General features: G+C 42.8%; 1 protein-coding gene across 1 annotated transcript in view; it reads right to left on the reverse strand.

The window, feature by feature from the left end:
* Nucleotides 1-24394, reverse strand: part of CKAP5 (cytoskeleton associated protein 5) — a 4315141-nt gene that overhangs the window by 1689463 nt on the left and 2601284 nt on the right. The window contains exon 19 of the mRNA XM_044084803.1: nucleotides 6550-6686. Within this exon, the coding sequence (XP_043940738.1) occupies nucleotides 6550-6686 (137 nt within the window). The remainder of the gene's footprint in view (nucleotides 1-6549; nucleotides 6687-24394) is intronic.

Consider the following 24394-nt stretch of genomic DNA (forward strand, 5'->3'; position numbering starts at 1 on the left):
GAACCTCAGCACAGAAATAAATAGAACTTGCTGGAGGGACAGGTTCATAACTGAGAGGCTCCCTTCGCTCTGGAATAGAATTCCAGTTCATGTGAGGCAGAGCACCTCACTGAATCTCTTCAAGAAGAATCTCGATAAGTGGATGGGGGATCGTAGGTTTGTCCCAGGGATTACTCGCGTGCCACGATTAGACAGAGGCACAGTAAACTAAACCTTAAAAAGGGCACAGTATACTCAAATCAAGGGGTGGCGTAAGCCATACAGAATCAGGCTAGGCTTATAATTGCCCCAGGGGAGATAACCTAGCATGAACCTATGAACCTATGATAAGCTGGGCATTAATCCCTACGTCACTCGACAGGTTGCCAACTGGCTTACTGACGGAACCCACACTGTAAAAGTAGCAGACTCCAAATCCAACTCCAGAGAAGTGGAGTACCTCAGGGTTCAGTTCTGGGACCGCTCGTTTGGCATCTACTTCTCTGAAGTGCAGGCCAACACTAAGGGACTCTGGCTAACAAAGTTCGCAGATGACTGCAAATTGGGAGCCATTACTGAATTCCCAAAAAGTCTACAAAAGGGCCTTACAGAAACAGATGCTTGGTGCCAGAGCCATGGGCTCAAGCTCAATGCCAAGAAATGTATCGTTATCCCCTCGGGGGAAAAAAACATGTACCCGTGAATTACCACATAGTTGGCAGTACACTAAACACCACAAGTGTGAAGAGACTTAGGGACACAGGTGGACAGTGGTCTCACGTTCGATAACATCGCCACAACAGTCAGGAAATCCTTTTATGTGGCACACCTCATCATTAAGGGCTTTTCATCCAGAAAAAAGAAGGTCATTGTCCCACTATTCTTATCCCTCAGTAGACCCATTACAGAATACAATGCCCAGTTTGGTATGTACCGCTCAAGATATCTGGAAAGGCCGCAGAAATACCTCACTAAAAGACTCACAGGCCTAAAGCAGATGCCATATGCTGACCATCTAAAAAAATTCCACTTATACTCTCTTGTCACATATTGTCTACTCAGAGGCGATCTCTGCTTAACATACAAGGCCATGTCAAACTCAGAGCTGTTGGACATGCTAGACTTAAAAGAAATCCCAATCCCTCAGAGAGACACTCGCCAGGGATCTAAACCTTGTCATCACAATGAACAAAACATGCTGGAGGGATAGGTTCCTGACCCAGACACTCCCCAGACTCTGGAATAGACTGCCCATACATGTCAAGCAGAGCACCTCTTTGGCCTCTTCAAAAAGAACCTTGATGACTGGATGGGAGATAGGAAATTCACCCCACAGATCACGTCAGTCACCGTGCTAGACAGGGGGTCCAGAGAAGTCAATACGGTGAGAAGAATTATTTATTTATTTTACATTTGTTAACCGGGGGTGTCTGACTGAGCCGAAAAGGCCCTTTTTCAGCAGAGGCCCGGGGAGAAAAGCTCCACAAAGAAAAATTACAGACACATTTAGTTATTTAGACATAATCAGTACACACACAAATTACAAGAGACATGTTTTTACAGTGGCATGAGGCACAAACAGTTACAGTGGAGAGAACAATCAAAAAAGATATTAATTTTAAAAATAAAGGTAAGTAATAGATTTGTGGTGTACACTTGAACTGTTGAATGTAGGTAGAATACATACATAGTACACAGGTACAGTAAATACATTGTAGATTAGCCAGTGTTTGTGAGTAAGATTGAAAAACTATTATAAATTGCTCTAGATTTAGTATGCATATGTTATCTGCTTTCACTAGCCTGGGGAGCAATCATGGCACTGCCAACTTTGCTTGAGATGTTGCCTGATGAGGTCTTTAAAGGAGGCTTTGGATGGTGTGTTTTGAATGCTAGTAGGGACAGAGTTCCATTTTTTAGCCACCGAACTACTATATAGTGCATCTCCAAACCTATTGTAGCTGTTCGTGACTTCTAGTAGTAGTTTGCTTGATGATCTAAGAGGCCTTTTGGCTGAGTGATGTTGTACTAGGTCTTTGAGGGCAGGACACTTACTGGGGAGGTAATAGATAGAATGAGAGAGGCAGAGTTGATTGTAGGTTAGGAGGTTGGGCAGTTCAAGCCAGTGGAGCTGTCTCAAAGCAGTACAATGATGAGTTCTATATGAGCAATTTGCAGCAAAACGGGCAATTCTGTTATAGCAAGCTTCCATTTTGCTTAGTTCAGTTTTGTTGAGATTAGTCAGAATGGGAGATGCATAGAGTAGGGTGGACAGAAGTTGGGAGCGAGCAATGGCTGATCTTGTGTTGTTGGTAAGAAATGGTTTGATACGGTAGAGTGACCCCAGTTTGGCATGTACTTTTTTAATGGTTAAGTTCAGATGACTATCAAATTTTAGGTGGGAGTCTATGGTTATTCCCAATAGCTTAGCCTGTGCCACTGGAGCAATTGGAGTAGCATTTGTGGAGTAGATAGTGAATTGACTGTTAGTGTTTTTGTTAGAACTGGTTATAATCATAAGCTGAGTTTTCTTTGGATTGAGGATAAGTTGGGCTTTGGTAAGGTAGTTTTCAATGTCAGAGAATGCTAGTTGAGTTGTAAGCAGGAGGGTGGGAATGTTTTGTGCAGCACAGATTAAGGTAGTGTCATCTGCATACTGAATTATAGATGCATGCTGTGTGGAGGTCATTTGTGAAGACTGTGAATAGCAGTGGTCCTAAGATAGAACCCTGTGGGACTCCTATAGTTATGGGCAGCTGAGGGGGGAGAGAGAATTTTCCCATTTCACAGCTTGGTACCTGTCAGTTAAGTAGCTTTGGAACCAGGTAAGAGTGGAATTAGATAGATGATATTGGTTTAGTTTGTTTAGCAGGATTTGGTGTGAGACTGTGTCAAATGCTTTGGACATATCCAAAAAAAGAGTTGACACTTGCAGGCCTTCATTTTTGAGATGGTTTACTGTGTCTGTGAAGCAGAGGAGAGCTGTAGTGGTACTATTGGCAGGTCTGAAACCATGCTGAGTAGGTGACGGGATGTTGCAGTCTAGGAGATAGTTTAGCATCTGGGTATGGATGCATTTTTCTAGGATTTTGGCCAGGGGGGAGAGTAAAGCAATGGGTCTGTAGTTATTAAGTTCAGTGGAGGTCCCGCCTTTATGTATGGGTGTAACATAGGATATTTTCCAGAGTTTGGGCAAACAGTTTTCAACAATTGATCTGTTTATGAGAGTGGAGACTGGGATAGCAATAGCATCTGCTGTAAGTTTCAAGAAATAGCTGGGGAGTAGGTCGGCTGCTGTTGATGAGGTTTTTAGTTTGGAGAACATGCTTTTGATTGAAGTGGTGGAAACTGTTTTGAGGGTAAAGCTAGTATTAGAGTTATTTGTGTTGGGGGGGGATAGTGAGGAAGGAACTGTCTTGTGATACTATGGATAGAATTGAGTTCACAAAGTGGGAGTTGAATTGTGTTTCGATGGGAACTTTAGTGTCAGGGGTGGTTGGTTTGGGGGTAGCCTTTTGGGTGGATTTTAGTAGCTAGTTTACATTTCGCCAAAATTTTTGCGGATTGTGTTGGCATTTAGTTTGTAATGTTGTGTAGTAGGTTTTTTGTCCAGCCTAATGCATTTTTTTTGCACGGTTGCGCAGTTCTTGGTACTTAGTTAGGCTTTGTGTTTCTTTGTTTTTTTTGATAGTAACGCCAGGCAGTGTCTCTGGACATGAGGATTTGTTTGGTTTCTTTACTGAGCCAGGGGTTTGTAGAGGTTCTAACCTTGATTTTGCGCAATGGAGTGACAGTGTCTAGGTGTTGTAGAAATGTTTTGTTGAAATATGCTACAGCCTGGTCAAGTGGGAGGGTTTTTAGGGGGGTCCAGTCACAGTTACACAGTAAAGTGTTGAGAACCTCAGGAGAGAATTTTTTTGTGTTTCTAGTGGATATATAGTTAGTGGTTTTGCATATGCTTGTTCTACTACGTATAAAGTATATTATGCTGTGGTCACTTAAGGTGTCTGGGAGACTGCCTGTGTGAGGGTACAATGTGGGGTTGCTAGTTAGGACCCAGTCAAGGATGGATTCCCTTTTAGATTTTTTATCACACCTAGTTGGAATTTGGACTAGCTGCTGGTAGCCATGGAGATTTATTAGATTACTTGGTGGTTCTGATATACAGGTGAACCAATCTAGGTTGAAGTTTCCCAGAATAAGGGTTTCTTGTGAGTATGTGGAAGAACACCAGGATAAGAAGTCTTCAAGGCTAGCAGGTGTATTACCAGGTAGAATATAGATCACAATTGTGGTGATGACCTTTTTAGGGTGAAGTTGAAGTTGTGAGATAAGTATGTCCCAATTATTGGGGGAGGGGTAGGAGTTTGGTAATTGACGGACAGTTAAGTTGGACTTGTAGAGTAAGGCAGTTCCACCCCCTTTACGAAGTGGTCTGTCTTGTCTAATGATATTGTATCCGGTAGGGAGAACTTCTGAGTTAGCTATGTTTTTATTTAGCCAGGTTTCTGTTAAAGCAACTATGTCTGGGGAGTAGTGTGCTATTGTGGCCTGGAGTTCAGGTATTTAGCCAAGGAACTGTTATGGCTAGGCTTGTAAAGGCCCTAGGGCCGATAGCCTAGTACCAACTTATGAACCTATGATACCACGGAACTATGCAAAACACAAGACAGAGCACTGTACGCAATTCAGTGCAAAGTAACACTGAAGAGTAGAAATACAGGTAATACGGTGCATTTAAACAAGAGCAGTACAACAGCACAATATACCTGTGCTTCACTACTAAGAAGCTTATGAGTTACAGCAAGCAGAGAATACACAAATTCACACAGCAGAACAAAGTGGCACGGCATTTTGCCCAAAGACCACAATAATCAAACTTAGACGACACAATTAAGACAGACCGCAGACAAATAATACATCTCAGTATGCACATGTAGTTAATTTAAGGCACCCTACACGTCTATGTGCAACAAAAGACAGGACCGAATAAAAGGAAAACTACTACACTGGAGTTCTACCCTAGTCTAGTTTTTTAGGAAGTCTTTTGAGGAGGTGGGCTTAAGAATCTCCCCCCTCTCCACAGAAAGAATGAAAAATCTACCTCTTTATAGCCTGAGAGATGATGGCCTTCAGCCATGCATGCCTTCCTATAAGTATACATGTGGTAGCTGCACTATTTGAATATACCCAAAGAACTGTATCCATTAGTGCTTTGCTCACCTAAAAGGAGTTTGTGCAAACTTGTGAGATTGTACATCACAACGTATTTGAGATACTAAAGCATGGATACTTAACTTTAAAATGAAAATAAGGGAAAAAAAATTATTGTGCCTGATGGAGAGCCAGTGTTATCCATACCACAAAGTCTGATCAACCAAGTTGTTAAATAAAAGCTACATAACTACAGTAACAGTGAAAAGTCAATTGCTCAAAAAAGCAGTAATGCTCTCGAAATAGAGAAATTCTAATGAGAATGAAATGGTAGATTGTACTCGCCACTTACAGAAGAGTATTCTAATGAATGCACAAAGAAATCTCATCACTCTAGTCACTAGGTAAGAAAGCTAGCTGCCTATATAAAAAACCCTAAAATTTGCAAATATTTACCAGTAACCTACAAAATTTTAATTTCTACTCAAAGTGTTTATACATTAACCTACTGTGGTCCTATCACAGACTGAATAATCCCATGGGCTAGCTAATACAGGGATACTTCCAAATGTGGGAGAAGGCCACTAACTCTACATGACAACACAACTGGGAAAGGTAGGATCTGATGGCACACTTTCTACAAGTCATTAGGCATGAAGGAGGACAAAGGATATTTGCAAATTGAAACTCCTGCTAGTCAAGCTCCACAAGTTCAGTGGGACCACACAGCACTTCCTGAAATGGACTGGATATAAAAGGGCATGACCCACAGCCCACCCTTTATTTCTTCAGCCTTCTAAAGGTTAAGCATAAACACGGTAGTATATGGATGACCCACCAGGCCCCACTGACCTCCAACTGAAAAAACTCTGGATCACTACCAGCTCAAGAAGTCAATCGAGTTTTAACTTGGAGATCTGCAGCTAGACACCCTGAATCACTAACATTCATATCAGATACCTTACTCCTCACCAGACAGAAAATCCGACTGCATGGTTCTGGTTTTTCATTTAGTGGCCACAATACATTAAAACTTACTGCTTTAAGCACTGCTAAGCATTCTTCTTGCAAGTCGAGATCAAAATGAGTTAATATGGGGGGAAAAAAATAAAAAGCTCAGACACCAGGTATGTTAATCACAATACACAAAATATAAAAGGCAAAAAATAAGGACGTTTATTCCCCAACCACAAAGGCTTCATTGAAGCAAGTCATCTTAAAAGGAAGGATGGAAAAATGAACCTCCACAAAGAGCATCAAGGAGAGGGACATAATGTTAAAACTTTTCATTTTCCATGTTATAACATGAATTTAATTACACATAACACATCCACAATAAAAATATTAATAAAACTTCTTAATGTTACTTTAAATGCTTCTGCAATATTTGTGAATGTTTTTTCCAGTGCCACTGACCTAATGTCTACCCGTGGAAGGAGATCCATTATGTCAGCACTACCTCCTACATCTTCATCCTGTTCTTCATTTTCATTAGCGTCATCACCATGCTTGGAAACCCCTCTTGTTGGTGCAGGTGGAGACTGACCCTGCAACTGCAGCACAAATAGAAACGAAAAGTTAACAAGCCAGCTCTTCTGTTAGAGCACAGGTTCAACACCTTCACACACATTTCAGTTTTATATCAAACTACCTTAACACTGAAGCTGCATGGATATGAACTGGACAGGCCTTACAAACAAAATATCCCCGCCAGCACAGTCTCCTGAACATGTCCAAGTTTTATACAAGTCCACTTTATTTTATCACTGTGTAAATCTGTTCATCAATGACACCAAAAATTAAGTGAACCTACCTCCTCAGTTTATTACTGTTGCAACAGACTAAGCTATTTAGGTAAAGGTGGCAAGGACCACCACACAAAACAACCCTAATCACACCAGTGTAAAAAAGAAACAAACCACTCCACAACATCTGAGAGTAAAGTACAGATCTATGCAACTACGCTATTTTACAGACTAATCAATTCAACAAATGCAAACCTACTGACAGTGTGCAACTGGGGAAGATGCTTGGTGTGCATAGCAAAGGACAGGTTAAGTGTAACAAACATTTTGCTTGGTCATCTATATTAGACTGGCCAATTGTTCCAAAAGCAATTTTCTTCCCAGCCATCACCCACTGTGATATTTGTGCTAAAAAAGCTACTTTATCAAGTGTTGCATGAAAGCTTCAGTTTTCAGATATTAAAATCCTATGCAGACGGAGGTTTTTGTGCTACACAAGTCTGCAGATATACCAATTTATAATCTACACAAAGAACAGCAACAGAACAAAGCACGCACACAAGAGGTGAATATACCAACTGAAGTGGGAGGGGAAATGGGCTCCTTTTTCACTGACTTCTTGAAGACAAATCAACAAATTATGCCCTTATGATAGAGTTACATCACAAATCAGTCCAAATTAACAGCTAAACTAATGTCAGTAGGGATTTATTTATTGACATTTGAATACCAGGAAAGTCAAGTGGGTAGCAGCCCTTTTGAGCGGAGGCCCTGGCACAAAAGCTCCAATGTATTGTAAAGCATTAACAATTTTACAGTCTTTAAAAATACAAAAACTACAGTTAAAATAATACCAAACTAGATGTGAAAAAAAGTTAAGTACTTACCATAACGTTCCATCTGTGTTGTCTATTTTCATTCAACTAAAGGGTTCAGATCTGATCCTGGGATACTACCTAGCCTCTGTTTCACAACTCGTGGGTGCTACAAGGTCTCAAACTCCTCCCTGGACAACAAAGCTGTAGTCCCCCTCATTCTCCTGATCTTCTTTGCAGCTTCTTATTGTATGACGTAAAGAAATTCTAGCTTTAATATGGAAAGTCACTACCTGGAACTCCAACAGAATGAACTTTGGTTCCTATAACATTCCACCACTCTTCCAGAAGTCATCAAAAGAAAAAGGGTAGGAGGGCTGGAGGGAGGGGAGCTGAGGAAGAAGGAAAATGGGCAATACAGATGGAATGTTATGGTGAAAGCAAAACTTCTTTATTACAGGTCAATTTTCATTCATTCCTCAGCATATGAGACAGAGTCCTCAGCTACCTGAATCTCAGGTGGCCTCTAAGGAAAGATGGAGTACTGTTGAGCAGAAGACTGCTCCTCCCCTTGAGACCTGATCCAATTTGTAATGGAGTAATAAAGGTATAAGGATTAACTCCAGTTGCAGCCCCACAAATATAGTCCATATAGGCCCTGGATAAAAAAAGCAGAACCAGTTGCCATGGACCTAGCTGAGTGGGCTCTTAAAGGCTTTGGCACGACCAGATCAACCATTTTATAGATAAAGGAAATAAAATCTGTCACCAATTTTGATAGGTTTACTTTTGAAACTGGTTGACCCAATCTGTTTTTTGAAAAGGATACAAATAAATGATCAGAATTCCGAAATTTCTTTCATCTGTGTTAGAAACATAACTGTCTGTGAAAATCTAATAAGTACAAAATGTATTCACTTTGCTTTGAAAAGTTTGGAAAGAATACAGGGAGATTAATAGTTTGATTAAAGTTAGATCTGTTTGTCACTTTAGTAAGAAAGGAATGATTGATTCTTAAGGACACCCTTCTTTCGGCTGCTCCCAGTAGGGGTTGCCACAGCAGATCAACTGTTTCCATTTCTTCCTGTCCTCTACATCTTGCTCTGTCACACCAACCACCTGCATGTCCTCTCTCACCACATCCATAAACCTTATCTTAGGCCTCCCTCTTTTCGTTACCTGGCAGCTTCATCCTTAGCATCTTTTTCCCCAATATACTCAGCATCCCTCCTCAGCACATGTCCAAACCAACGTAATTTTGCCTCTCTGGCTTACTCTCTAAACCTTCCAACCTGGGCTGACCCTCTAATATACTTATTCCTAATTCTGTCCATTCTCGTCACACCCAGTGCAAATCTTAACGTCTTCATCTCTGCCACGTCAAGCTCTGACTCCTACCTTTTTGTCAATGCCACCATCTCCAACCCATATAACATAGCTGATCTCACTATCCCCTTGTAGAAATTCCCTTTCACTCTTACTGGTACTAGTCCGTCACAAATCCCTCCTGACACACTTCTCCACCCACTCTATCCTGCCTGTACTCTCTTCTTCACCTCTCTTCCTCACTCACCATTACTCTGAACTGTTGATCCCAAGTACTTAAACTCATCCACCTTCGCCACCTCTACTCCCTGCATCCTCACCATTCCTATATCTTCCCTCTCATTCACACACATATATATTCTTAGTCCTGCTGACCTTCATTCCTCTTCTCTCTAGAGCATATCTCCACCTCTCCAGGGTCTCCACCACCTGTTCCCTACTCTCACTACAGATCACAATGTCATCTGCAAACATCATAGTCCACGGGGACTCCTGTCTGATCTCGTCTGTCAACCTGTCCATCACCACTGTAAATAAGGGCTCAGAGCTGATCCTTGATGTAATCTCACTTCCACCTTAAACGCATCAGTCACTCTCACCGCTGTCACACTACCCTCATACATATCCTGTACCAGTCTTACATACTTCTCTGACACTCCCGACTTCCTCATACATTACCACACCCCCTATCCTTATGAAATATTTAATACAGAGGCTTAGAAGATAGAACTTAAAGTTCTGACACTCTTCTGGTCGATGTTATGACTATCAGAAATATAGTTTTCCAAGTCAAATATTTCTGTAACATTAAATTCTGATCCCACAGTGCAGTAAGGATCTTGAGGGGTGGTTTGAATAGAAAGGATCCTTTTATAAGAGTCTTACAAAGATGTGAAGACGACAACATAGTATTAACTTAATATGGAAATTGGGGATGGCAGCTAACAACCTTAACCACAGACACAACTAGCCCCTTCATTAAAAACAGAAGCCGGGAATTTAAGAATTTTAGGTATTGATGCTGAAAAAGGATAAATGTCTTATTGCTGTGCCCAAAAAAACAGATTTGTTTGTTTGCTCTTGTAAATGTTTCTAATGGAAGGTTCATTTGTGGGATGACAAAAAAATCTGGCAGACCAGGGAGGAAAGCTTGGGTTGCCTGTCTATCAATGGAATTGGAGATTCCATGCAGCCAACTTTAGGCCATCTGATTGAGTAATATCTGTCAGGAGAGACAGCAGGTCTGGAATTGGATCCAGAATCCAAGGCAGGTGAACTAGAGGCCAAAGGAAATCTGTTGTTGTCAATAACGGACAATGAGGATTACCCTGCTCTTCAATCAGGATGCCTTTTGTAGGAATATGGGGATTAGCAGAGAGGAGACCGGACAGGCCAATCATGAAGGACTGCATTCTCTGTGCGACTCCCCCTGTGGGGAGATCAGGGCAAAAAACCTGATGCACTTCAGGGGGTATGCAAATATGTCACAGCATGGTTGGTCCCACTGGCAGAATATCATTTTGACATTTATGTTGAAAGACTACTCTTGGGTAGTAATATGGACCTGCTCAACTTGTGTGCCATCATGCTGGATTTCCTCAGTATGTGCATTGCTCTCTCTCACACACAGCTCCTCAACATAAACAGTAACATCTGGTTCCTAGTTTCTTGATGCATCATGCTGCAGACATTGTCCCTTTGAATCGTAACAGTTCTGAAGGGAGTGTGTCTTGGCTCACATGCAATGCTAGGAGTACTGCCTTTACCTCCACGACATTAATACGCACTTTGGCCTCCTTCGGAGACCATGTGCCTTGAATGGTCTTACGCAAGAAAAGCCCCCAACAACCTGGTTTGGGAAGAGTCTGCGGTCACTATTTCCTTGGATTGAGGGAGGATGAAAGAATGACCTTGTAAAATTTGATCTGAGTGAATCCACCACCAAATGTATTTCTTGCAGGCCTGAGTTGTTCTGATTTTGGCCGACAGATTGATGTAGACTGAACCACTGGGTCGCTAATGTCCGCTGAAGAATTCATATGGTATCTTGCTAGTGGAACTAGAACTATTGCTGTAGGCATGGATCCCAGCGTCTGTAAAATCAGTCTAGCTGACAAGAATGAGTTTTGAAGAATTTTGTTGACTTAAACAAACTGTTTGAACTCTTGATAAGTGGAGAGAGAAGTTGCCATTGACGTTGTGTTGAAGAAAGCCCCTGTGAACTCAACTTCTGAGATGCCTGACTATGAGACTTGTTATGATTGACTAATTCCTAAACTGGAACAAACTTGGAATACATAACCCTGAGCTGCTATCACCGGATGCTTGGTCGAAGCATTAATGAGCCAATCGTCTAGATATGGAACACCTGGATTCCCTGCAGTGTCAGGTGAGCTGCTACTACTGCCATGCATTTGCTGAAGACCCTGGGGGCCGTGGTGAGGCTAAAGGGCAGTACTTTGAATTGGTAGTGACTGGCTCCCAGACAGAAATGCAAACATCGCCTGGAACATCTGTTCATTTGTGTGTGATACTACGTCCTGGAGATCTACTGAGCACATCCATTTGCCCTTGTGCAGAAAAAGCAAGAGACTGAACCATGACCATCTGGTACTTAGTCTGTTAAACCAACTTGTTCAGAATGCTAATCCAAAATTGGTCTCCACTCCCCTGTTTTCTTTGGCACTAAAAAGAAACAAGTTCTGGATCCTTTCTGGTCTGGGGGGACCTCTTGGATAACTCTCTTCTAACAGCTTTTACATTTCCAAAGCAGCTGTTTATCCTCTGGGTGGAACATTAAGAATTTTGTTTATTAACTAAGGGGGTAAGGAAAAGGGAATTATACAACCTCTGGAAATAACCCTCTGCATCCAAGTATCTTTCGTAATGTCCAGCCAGGCTTTCTGGTGCAGGTATAACAGACCCCCCGACTGCCTCCAGCCTTTCAGGAATGCTGATGGGGTCCGTCAGAATCTTTGGACTCCTAAATTCTGCAAGCCTCCTCTGCCATGTGGGCAGCATCTCCCTTTTCAGTTCTACCCTCTGACCCTGGGGAACTATCTTCACACGGATCCTGGAAGAGACTCTGGGACTTTCTGAACCACATTTTTCAACCACCTTGTTGACTCTTAGAAGAGAGTCCTTTGAGGAGTCAAAACACATACTTGCATTATAGACAGGGTCTTACCATCCTGCTTGCACCTGGAGTGTACCTTTCAACTTAGAGCCCAATAATGAATTTTCATCAAAAGGAACACTGACAAACACTGACTTGAAGGGCTACGCAAAAATCACAAACTACCAGGCATGCCGAGGGAAATGCCTGAACCCGCCGCTCAAGGCTCCTTCAGGTGCATGTGAACTAAGGTGCATGGATAAGTATGAAAGAGATTTAAGAATCGCAAACTGTGAAGCAACAAAAGACTCCGCCTCAGAAGTACTGGTCCCTGACAGAGATTTTTCAAGTTCCTTGATCAAATCCCTCCATAGTCTGGTCAAGTGTGCCAAGTAATTCAGAGACCCCAAGTTCTAAGGATGTTGAGGCATACACATGCTTCCCAAACATGTCCAGCACCCTAGACTTCCTCTGTTAGGGGAATGAACTGAACTCTGTTCCACAAGTTCCTTCTTAGTGGCTGCTGCTAGGACCATAGCATCCACTGGAACAGAATTCCCTTCCCTTCGGTGGTGCCAGGATCTTATCTGGTCTCTTGGGGGATCGGGCTCAAATGAATCAGGCTCCTTCCACACTCGCTGAGAGATCAAATCAATGAGATCTGTGGGAGGAAGTAGATGGACCAGTACCAAATGATTCCAGGAATAATGAGTTCTTTTGAGAAGGGTTATCAGTAGACCAACCATCCCTTTTTGTTTAGGATGTCTGAAATGTCTCAAAATGAGACATCAGGTGGAGTTCTTTGGGACTTTGTTCTTCATCGATATAGGTACACTCTCTGACAGACTCCTAAGGGGAGCCCAAAGTGCCTCCTCTTGAACTTCCTTTGGACTTTGGTGGGACGTTACAAAGTATCTTAAGAAATTATTCCCTGTTGGGCAGCTTGGAGACTTTGGGCAGTCAGTCCCAGTGTAGTAGAATGTTGAGCCTCATGACACACCTGTCAGAGATCTTGAGGGAAGATCGGGGGGGGGGGGGGGAGCCATCTGACCTGTAGAAGAAAATACTCCCTGTACTACCTAGAAGGCAGAATGCCCTGGGCAGAAAAACTGTCGGAGCAGAAAAGGCATGCTTCTGGACCAATGGCTCCCTCCAACCCGAAAATACCCCACTCAAAGCAAGAGTCATGAACAGAGGTATTGAATGCCAAGGCTTCAAGGAGTAGAGAAGACACAGACAACTTCAGAGTGGACGACAACCCCTCTGATCCAACAATGACACCTGGGTCAGAGAGTTGTCTGCCTCCAACAGACTTGGAGCTAGAACACTCAGAAGACACCTGATCCAAACAGAAGCTATGTTCGAATCCAAAACAGATGGCACAGGGAAGTCTTTAATCTGGGGGCTCTGAAACCAAAGGATGGATCAGAGAAGGAGCCAAAATTGGTGGGTTTTAAGAGTGAAGGCTTCTGGACCTGTGGGGATAGGGGTAAGAGCAGGGAGAACTCCCATCTGAATTTGTGTTGAGATAAACTTCAACATTCTGTCCACATATGCTTCTGTGAGACTTCTGGACGAATGGGATGAGGCTATGGAGGGTGATCTAGAATGACTGCATCTTTCGAGGAAAATAGATGGGAGCCGAGAGGGTACAGGATCCAAGAAAGATGCATACCTAGTTCTAGGTAACTGCCTGGGTTCATGATGAGCTGGATCTGAAGACACAGATCTAGTGTTTGAAGTAAGATCGGAAGCTTTGAAATTAGGATGCAAAGTTTTTAGAGTTTTCTTGAGCAGTTCCCAGGTCAGACCCAAAGAGGATTAAGAACCACCAGTTTGCTTGGAAAATCCTTTCTTGGCTTCATTTTCTCTCAGATTTGGAAGGTTGAGCTCCAGCAACTGATTCTCCAAAGGCCAAAGGAAGAAGTCACTGAAGAATTATTTTTTTCCACAGTCTATTAACACTTTAGGGTTAAAGGCCTTACAGACAGAGGCATGAAAACTGTAAATGTTCAGGACTTAACACAATCATCACCATAGGCATCTCACAATAGAATTTTATACCTGCATTTGCTACATTTTCTAAACCATGATATTTATCTGCCATTTTATCACAAAATGTTATAGAAATAATCCCACTTCTAGAAAGAAAATAAGAGGAAAATTAGAGCAGAAAGGTTGAAATTGTGAAAATATACCCATTTTAAAGGAAAGAGGGGGAAAGGAATACCAGCAGTGGTATTAAAGAAATTACCAACAAGCAATAAGAGAAAGATTAACAGTGGCAATGAAAAGCTACCAACGGTAACAAAAGAGAGACAATATTGCTAATAACTACGTAAAGGGAAGTTAAAGAAACTTTTGCCAACAGAAAGATAAAGTAAAACAAAGAAAATTATTTCCTCAAACTAACACCCGAGAACTACAGTGACCACATTTGTGGACAATGGTGGCAAATGAGATATGGAGAATAAGGGGGGACCTGTGGCATTACAGGTAATCTTTGTAATAATTGTAGTATCCATGAATTGTGAAACAGAGGCAGAGTCAGATCCAAACCCATATTTTGAGAAATGTATGAAAATTGACATCAGACCACTGTTAATAAATATGTTATATGAATGCCTTAATATTTAGGGCATTTTAGTCAGTTTACAGAAAAATCAAAGCTCAGTACAATACAAACGGGAATTGCAATGCAAAACGACACAAATGCAGGCTTATGGCACATTTAGAGAGAAAGACAGGGGAAAGATATTGACAAACGTGAATTGACTGAAGGGACAGTAAGGAGATTTAAGGTATGAATGGGTGTCTGTCCACATTTAGGAATATAGTTTATATACTGGTGTTGAGCAAGAAAGTACAGTTGTGTACACTTAACATAAATGTAGATGTTCGAGTGTATTCACTGTTGCAGTCATCACATTTGGGTTATCTGCTTGCAGTAGTCCTCAGTCGGCTTGATTATCAAAGTCTTGGGTCCTGCGTCAGATAATGTCTCATCTTCCATGACGTCAGGTTGTCAGGGGTATAAAGCATGCAGCCGATGCCAAGCCATTACATCAGTTTTTCTTGCCCCAGATGTCAGGTGACCCATAATGGGAAGCAGTTATATACAAGGTTATACCTCCAACCAAAAAAGCAAATACACCAAAAGGATTTAAGCATAGTAAACATGAATAGAGGTACAGTTACTAGAAATCAGGGGGCTGGAAGGAGGGTAACCAGGACTGCAACAGTGAACACACTCAAACATCTACATTTATGGTAAGTGTACACAACTGTACTACGTTCTTTGTGTTTCACTGTTGCAGTCATCACATTTAGGTAGATTCCCAAAACTAAGGATGGGAGGCGGTAATTAAATAGCCTTAGGACCAGCTAGAAGGCCCTGCAAGACTGCAGTGGCAAAGTCAGCTCTGGATTTAGAAAAAATTGTCAAGTGGTAATGCTTGGTGAAGGTACGCAGAGAACTCCAGGTAGCAGCTTCTAGGATGTCCCTGGTAGGGACACCTCTGAGAAAGGCTGTAGAGGTAGAAGCAGCCCTGGTTGAATGTGGTCTTATCCCCTCTGTAGGATAGGTTTTCCATGGTGCTTATAGCAGAAATGAATGCAGTGGTCTATCCACTTAGTAATGGTTTGCTTTGAAATGGCCTTCCCCTCTGCCCCTGCAGCAAATGCAACCAGCAGCTGTTCAGATTTCCTGAGAGATTTAGTTCTGTCCAAGTAAAATCTATGTTTGTCTGTGCATGTTCAGGGAGGGCAGTATTCATTCCCCTTAATTCTGAGGATTAGAAAAAGAGGTTGGCAAATGAATGGACTGATTAAGGGCCACACTGGATACCACCTTGGGCAAGAAAAAGGGATTGGTCCTGAGGGACACCCTGTCCTCATGAAAGATGATGAAAGGCTCCACTGCCATGACAGCCTGTAATTCAGACATCCTTCTTGCTGAAGTGATGACTAGAAGGCAGGCTGTTTTCTAAGAAAGGAATTTCAACTCTGCATTTGCAGCTGGCTCAAAGGGAAGTAAAGTGAGCTTTTCCAGTACAAAGTTAAAGTTAAGGTCCCAGGCTGGAGTAGGGGCTCTCCTGGGAGCCCTTAAGTTTTTGGCCCCTCTGAGGAACTGCTTCAACAGTGGATGAGAGAAGAGGGGTGGGTTCTGTATTGTAATGAGCTGAAATGGCTGAGGATGAATTTTGATGGAGGAAAAGGAAAGGCCCTTGTGAAGAATCTCAGTCAAGTATTGCAGAATCTGAGGTAAATTGGGTGCTGCTGTGCCCATTCCCTGAGTTTGGCTCCAGGAACAGAATCTTTTCCATTTTTTAGCATAGGATTTTCTAGTACTGCGCCTCCTTGCCCCAGAATGACATCCATCACTTGCTTACTGAGGGATGGTAATGGAGAGATCAGGTAATAAGCCAGGCTGCTAGGTTCAGGGTTTGAAGCTGTGGATGCTGGATCTGGCCCTCCTGCTGGGACAGCAGGGCAGGAGTCTGAGGCAGGTGGCATGGTGCCAGCAAGAGGGGAGTGCCAGTGTTGGCATGGCCAGTCTGGTGCAATCAGTATTGTCCTTGGTCTGTCCTGTTTGATCTTTAGCAGTACCTTGGAGATGAGAGGCAGAGGGGGAAAGGCATAAACTTTCCCAGGTGAAGGACAGGGCATCCACTTTCCAAGCTTGTTTGTGGGAAGTCCTTGTGCAGAATTTGTCCAATTGGTAGTTCTGGGGGGAGGCAAATAGGTCTATCTCTGGGCTCCCCCATTTGTTTTTCAACATACTGAATACTTTTGGTGCCAGTTTCCACTCGTGTGGGTCCATGAGATTTCTGCTTAGGCCGTCTGCCAGTCTATTTAGCTTTCCTGGCAGGAATTGAGCCTGTAGGTGCACTTGGTAGCTCAAGGCTGTGTTCCACAGAGCCATGGCTATTCTGCAGTGGATATGAGTGGATTCCTCCCTGCTTATGTACCAAATAACAGTGGTATTGTCAGTCTTTACCAATAACTGCCCTGGAAAAATGTGGTCCTTGAAGGCTGTCGGAGCATTTTGTACAGCTAACATTTCTTTTTGACTGATATGCAGGTGCATTTGACTTGGGTTCTATTTGCCCTGAATGCACTTCCCTGCCAACTGAGCCCCCCATGCATAGTCTGATGCGTCTGTTGTTAGGGTTTGGGCGGCAGGGGGTAGAGTGAATGGCAGTCCCTTGTTTTGGTGGCAGGCCTCTGCCCACCAAAGGAACTATCTGTAGACAAGGTATGATAGGAATCATTGATTTTAGATCCTGAGAATGTTGACACCATAGGCTTTTTAGATACCATTGTAGTTTCCTCATATGCAGTCTTGCATATGTAATTAGTAGAATGAAGGAGGACATAAACCCCAGGGCTTGCAGTATTTTCCTTGCAGATAGCTGGGTCTTTGTGGCCACTTGTTTGAAGTAGGCTGTCAAATGAACTTTTCTCTGGAGTAAGGTAGGCCCATCTGAGAAGTTGTATTCAAGCTTGCTCCCAGGAATGCAATTTGTTGACAGGGTACCAGATGTGATTTCTTTTTGTTTATGGTGTACCCCAGAGAAGTTAACAATTTCCTTACAAATGCCAGATTTAATAGTATGTCCTGGCTTTATGCCCGAATCAAACAATCGTCCAGGTATGGGTATATCTGAATATTTCTTTGCCTGCAAAATGCAATAACTGGAGCTAGGCGCTTTGTGAATAACCTGGGCGCAGTAGATAAGCCAAAGGGCAGTGCAGATAACTGACAGTGCATGTAACCTGCTTTAAAGCGTAGGTGTCTTCTGTAAGCTTCCCTTATTGGGATGTGCAGGTAGGCTTTCTTTAAATCCAGTGTTGCCAACCAGGCATCTTTGCCTAGCATAAGAAGCAGCTGATTAAGAGTTAGCATCTTGAATTTTGGGATCACCAAAAATGTGTTTAGGATAGACAGGTCCAGGATAGGACACCTGGAATTGTCTTTTCCGGGTACCAGGAAAAGCCCTGCGTAGAAACCTCGTCCCCATTCTTCTTCTCTGACAGGCTGAACAGCCCTGATGCTTAAAAGAGAGAGGACATGCTTTTGAGCCTCTGCCCACTGATTTGGGGGTAGATCTGGCCAACAGTTTGGAGTTGGTAAGGAATGGAAGTGGAATCTGTATCCTTTGGAAACTATATTTAAAACACATTTATCCTGGGTAATGAATTCCCAATGTTTTGCCTGAAGGGCAATCTTCCCCCCTAAAGGAACAGTCAGTTGTGAAGGGCTTGGAAGGTTTAAAGTCAAGTCACTTGAGACAGTTTACCATAGGAGGGAATCTTACTACTCCCGGCTATGGAAGTGGGAACACCCCAGTGCTTAGACCAGAGAGTACCTTGGGACTGAAGTCTGGGTGTTCTGCTGGTTCTGGGTTTGGACTGAGAAGGAATGGAAGAGGCAGGAAAGGACCAATTCTTAGAGGGCCAATGCCTACTAAATCTGGGAGGCTGTACTTGCAGGAAATCTTTTAACAGTTTGCACAGATTTAGCTTCTTCCTCAATCTTTTTTAGTAGTACTTCTGCTTTGTTACCCAACAGTTTCGGGGAGCATCCAGCAATTTAGCTTTAACATGATCTGGCAAAGATTGCTCCTTAAGCCAAGCATGCCTTCTAAGTACAGACCCAGTGACAGCAGCCCTGCAAGATACCGCTAATGAATCAAAACCACATTGCAAAGTATGCTTTCCAACTTGTTCAGCAGAATGCATTAAATCCTTAATTTCCAGCAGTGTCAGGAATCAACATAATTTTCTGTGTAAGCAGTCCAATAATATGCTGCTGATACTTTAACATATGAAACTGGCAGTTTAAGGCCCTAATGGCCAAGGTTGCATAAGTGTATAACTTCTTACCCCATCTATCCAGCACCCTGAAATCTGTATCAGAGGGGGTAGGATTTTTGGCAGTAGTGACCTTAATGCCCTTGGGTCCCTGTGAAACAGTCTCAGGATCCGCAGTAGGATTTTTAAAGAGGAACTTATGAGAGTCAGGAACCCTGTAACACCTATCAGGTTTTCTGGGAGCAGGAGGTAAAGAGTCAGGGGTCAGGCTAGATTCCAAGAAGGCATCATCAACAATGCACAGTACAGGAGGGATGGCCAAAGGCCTGTGTTGGGGCAAGAGTAAGAAATCCCTAAGCCCCTTTTTGGAGTCAGAGTAATCCTGGCTCTCCCAGCAAAAATGCTCCCAAAAGAGAAATCCTCTGGAGGGGAAGCAAAGGGAATGGAGTCCTCTGCAACAGAATCCTCATAGGTAGATAAGGGTAAATCCTGGTCATCAGAGGAAACGGAAATTTCAGAGTCCTGATCAGAAGAATCAGAAGGAAAATCAGTCCTAGGTCTCCTAAAGGGGGAAGGGGTGGCTTCCCCTGATTAAAGTAATAAGATCTTCATCCATTCTTATCGTTTGCTTTTAGGCATAGAGACCTGATCATGTGGTCTGGGCGTCGGTTTTCTAGGCATGGATCGAGTTTTAGGCCTTGAAGAAGAAGATGGAGTCGGTTTAATATGCAAGTTAGTAGGCCTGAATACACCCTCAGAAGCTGGTGCCTGCACAGAAGCTCCAGATCCATCCAATGTAGAGACATCTGCAGATTCCACAGTCGAAGCATCTTGTGGCTTACGGGACTCCGAATGGGTCTCAGTAGAGGCCTGCGAATCTAAAGTAGTGGGTATCAGGGGCTGCAAAAGTGCCTGAGTACCGGCGAACTGGCGACTAACTTAGGAGAAGCGTCATCGGCAGCTTTGGACCTATGCGGTCTGTCTCTGTCTATCTCTGCGTTTTTTTGGAATGTCGGTATTCGAGTGGCTTACCGAAGCCATTTTTGGATAATTGAACTGAGTTCCAAAATATTTAGAAGCGTAAATAAACAGACAAATAGTTTGAGGTTTGAATAAGGAACAAAACCGACAGCAAGGTACGTCATGGTCTGGGCCTAAGCAAGGAATGCAGTACAAACGAAAATCTTTGAGGTATTTGCTTTCCACAAGAAATACAATTGTTAACTTTTACTGACATCGGTTTAGAGCAATAAAAAGGTTCCCCAATGGGGTACTTAGCTTAGTTGAAGACTTCTGTTCTGAAACTCGAAAACGAAAATTTCAGGAGTCGGCCGACCGGCACTTGCGAACTGCTTCTGCTTCAGGGAACCACATGGCAAGAAAGACTGATGTAATGGTGTCGGCTGCATGCTTTATACCCCTGACGTCATGGAAGATGAAACAGCGTCCGACGCAGGACCCAAGACTTGATAATCAGGTTGACTGAGGGCTACTGCAAGCAGATAACCCAAATGTGATGGCTGCAACAGTGAAACACCAAGATCATCAGAGCCAGCTTTTGGCTAGGAAGTCTTTCAGAATGGTTTTGAAGGATGAGAGGGAGGCTACTGACCTGACTGACAGAGAAAAGGAGTTCCAGGCCTTAGCAACATGGCATGAGTAGAGAAAATGCCCAACAGATTTTATAGGTTTGTTGACAGAGTAGTTTAGGAGAAATGGCAGTGGAGTTTTTTAACCAAATTGTTTAATGAAATCTTGGAAAGACAGAGGATGCCTGAGGAGTGGAGAAAGTGTTTTGGTACGTATTTTTAAAAATAAGGCTGAGGTGCAGAGCTGTAGTAACTACAGAGGGACAAAACTGATCAGTCACAGCTTGAAGTTATGGGAAAGAGTGGTAGAAGCCAGGTTAAGAAGGGAGTTGATGATTAGTGATCAGCAGTACGGTTTCATGCCGGGAAAGAGCACTACAGATGCGATGTTTGCTCTGTGAGTGTAGATGGAGAAATACAGAGAAGGTCAGAAGGAGTTGCATTGCGTCTTTGTGGACTTGGAGAAAGCACATGATGGGGTGTCTAGAGAAGAGTTGTGGTTTTGTATGAGGAAGTCAGGAGTGACAGAGAAGTATGTAAGAGTGGTACAATATATGTACGAGGGTAATGTGACAGCGGTGGTCTGCAGTGGGAGTGACAGATGCGTTTAAGGTGGCGGTGGAATTGCATCAAGGATCAGCTCTGAGCCCTTTCTTATTTGCAATGGTGATGGACAGGTCGACAGACGAAACCAGACAGGAGGGCCCATGGACTATGATGTTTGCAGATAACATTGTGATCTGCAGTGAGAGTAGGGACCAGGTTGAGGAGACCCTGGAGAGGTGGAGATATACTCCAGAGAGGAGAGGAATGAAGGACAGCAGGACTAAGAGAATATGTGTGCGTGAATAAGAGGGAGGATAGAGGAATGGTGAGAATGCAGGGAGTACAGATGGCGAAGGTGGATGAGTTTAAGTACTTGGGATCAACAGTTCAGAGTAATGGTAAGTGTGGAAGAGAGGTGAAGAAGAGAGTACAAGCAGGGTGGAATGGATGGAGAAGAGTGTCAGGAGTGATTTGTGACAGACGGGTACCAGTAAGAGTGAAACGGAAGGTCTACAAGAGGGTAGTGAGACCAGCTATGTTGTATAGGTTGGAGACTGTGGCATTGACAAAAAGGCAGGAGTCGGAGCTGGAAGTGGCAGAGTTAAAGATGTTAAGATTTGCAATGGGTGTGACAAGGATGGACAGGATTAGGAAATCAGTATATTAAAGGGTCAGCTCTGGTTGGACTGTTTGGAGACAAAGTCAGAGAGGCGAGATTGCATTGGTCTGAACATGTGCTGAGGAGGGATGCTGGGTATATTGGGAAAAGGATGCTAATGATGGAGCTGCCAGGTAAAAAGGAAAAGAGGAAGGCCTAAGATAAGATTTATGGATGTGGTGAGAGAACATGTAAGTGGTTGGTGTGACACAGCAATATGCAGAGGACAGGAAGAAATGGAAACAGATGATCCGCTGTGCCAACCACTAACGGGAACAGCTGAAAGAGAAGAAGCTGACAAAGGAGTTTTTGGTCATTGGATTGTAATAACAGACTAGGAACACAATTGTACAGAATGTTATTTAGTGCTGGACAAGATGGATTCTGGATAATTTTTTATAGGTGGTAAGAAAGCTGTGTATATGTTCTACTTGATGGGGTAGTTCTAAGCAATTTAGGCTTTTTAGTGCTATACAATGAAGAGTCCTGAAAGGGATAGTTGCATCAAATTTAGCAACTTTGACATCGCGTTGTTCAATTTTTGACTTTTGATGCCTGAAAGTAAGGATGGGAGCACCAAAAAGAAGTGTGGGAAGGCAAGTCTATGTATTAAGACACTAAACATTCCCAGGTAACTGTGGTCCATCCCTATATCAAAACTGCAATAATTCCCCTATTGACATCTACAATATGCCACTCAAAGCAGCAAACCACAGGCCTGATATCTGACAATGGGGCTGTTCACCCAGAGCTTTACACACACTATGTATAAAAATTCAGTATATACCATGAGGACTATGTTCTGCAACTGGGGAAGAGAAAACGAGACCTCAGCTAAATGTCATTCTCCCACAAGAAAACATACCCTCCACTAATATGCTTCCAAAGCAAACATCTAATCTGGATAAACCACCTAACTTGTAGTGTTTGCAAAGATCAGCTAGCCAATACACCAAATGTCCGAGTCTTCATTGTAAACACATACTTTTGAGGTAGCACCTGCTGCAGCACAGTGAGTTTTAGAAAAAGGAAGAGACAGCTATATTTTAAGCAGAAAAACTTAAATGTCAGCAATCTACGATTATTTATAAAACCTTAGACACCGTAGCCCTTTTATTAAAAAGAGGAAAAGAAAGGATGACTCTCTCTATTTTGCTTTATCCATATAGTAACTATTGTTCATTCACATTCATCCGACAAAAGAGGTATTCTGTTAAACTCATAACTGTGGAGAAGAAATGGAGATAAATAGCTAAATCTAATTCAGTTTCTACCAGGCATAAAAGGTTGAGTTAGTGTGCAGGCACTGCCTATGTGGCAAACCTTAACTATTTTCACAGAAGCCAACAACTCAGACATACTTCTGTCCGAACACCCAACTGAAAATATTCTCCATGATAAAAAGCTAATCGGCTTCCCCAACACAACTAAAGAACCCAGCATGGATTGATCTTTAATAAGAAATCTTTAAAGTATTGCTTAGATATGCTTTAGAATCTTTAAACCAAGCCAGAGATGTGAAGCCAACACCATGATGACATTTAGAAAACTGCAAAATTAACCTTACTAGATGAGTAAGACAGCAAAGACCCGGGCAAGGAACTTTCAGCAAAGAGAAGTGGAAAAGGAAAATGGAAACAGAATTCTAGATGTACACAAAGAAAAGAGAAATTCAGTTACTAATATTACTATTTGCAGTTTTTCCAGATTTTGGGCTACTAGGATTTCAAAAGCATCATGTTGCATTTCCACTTTACCAGCAAAGTCCCTTAACAAACATTGGAAAGCTACAGAACACCATCTATGACAGAAGAATGTCAGAGCACCTACCTGAACAAACTAGACTAGCTGCCCTTTCAAGCCATTTTAAGCCTAGACAACTTCCCTTTTTGTGCTCAAAATGAAGTATCCACTTTAAGTCACTTACCATTAATCTAAATATTCTACACCTGGCAACAAACTATCCAGTCAAACAGGGAGAAACAGATTCCTGGACTTTGTCAATACAAATGCCCGGGAATAACTAGCCTGGTCTGCAAGGCTATGAAGCGCATCATCATGGAACTCATTTAACAAAGACATTGGGAACCTCCAAACACTTGACCCAACCAGTTTGGCTTTAAGGGCAGATCATGCCTACTAAACCTGGATGACTTCTTCGAGACAGTCACCAAGGCCATAGATGAGGGGAAGGTAGTTCACACAGCCTACCTTGACCTCGCCAAGGCTTTTGACACCATTCCCCACTCGGGAATTATAGAAAAACTCACCAGCCTGAACATAAACCCCTACGTCACGAGATGGGTTGCCAACTGGCTTACAGACAGAACTCACATGGTAAAAATAGTGGGCTCCAGGTCAGACTCTAAACCAGTCACAAGTGGTGTCCCACAAGGCTCAGTCCTGGGACCCCTACTGTTTGGCAAATCCTTCTCAGGAGTACAGACAAACACAGAAGGACTATGGCTAACCAAGTTCACCGATGACTGCAAACTGGGAGCCATAACTGATGCTCCGGCTGACACTGACATTCTGCAAAAGGGCCTTACTGAGATGGACACCTGGTGTCAAAGTCATGATCTCAAGCTAAATGCCAAAAAATGCATAGTCATCCCGTTTGGGAAAAACAAAACACCCATGAATTACCACAT

The sequence above is a fragment of the Protopterus annectens genome, chromosome 9.part0 (assembly GCF_019279795.1).
Source record: "Protopterus annectens isolate FY-2018-M chromosome 9.part0, PAN1.0, whole genome shotgun sequence".
Taxonomy (NCBI): domain Eukaryota; kingdom Metazoa; phylum Chordata; order Ceratodontiformes; family Protopteridae; genus Protopterus; species Protopterus annectens.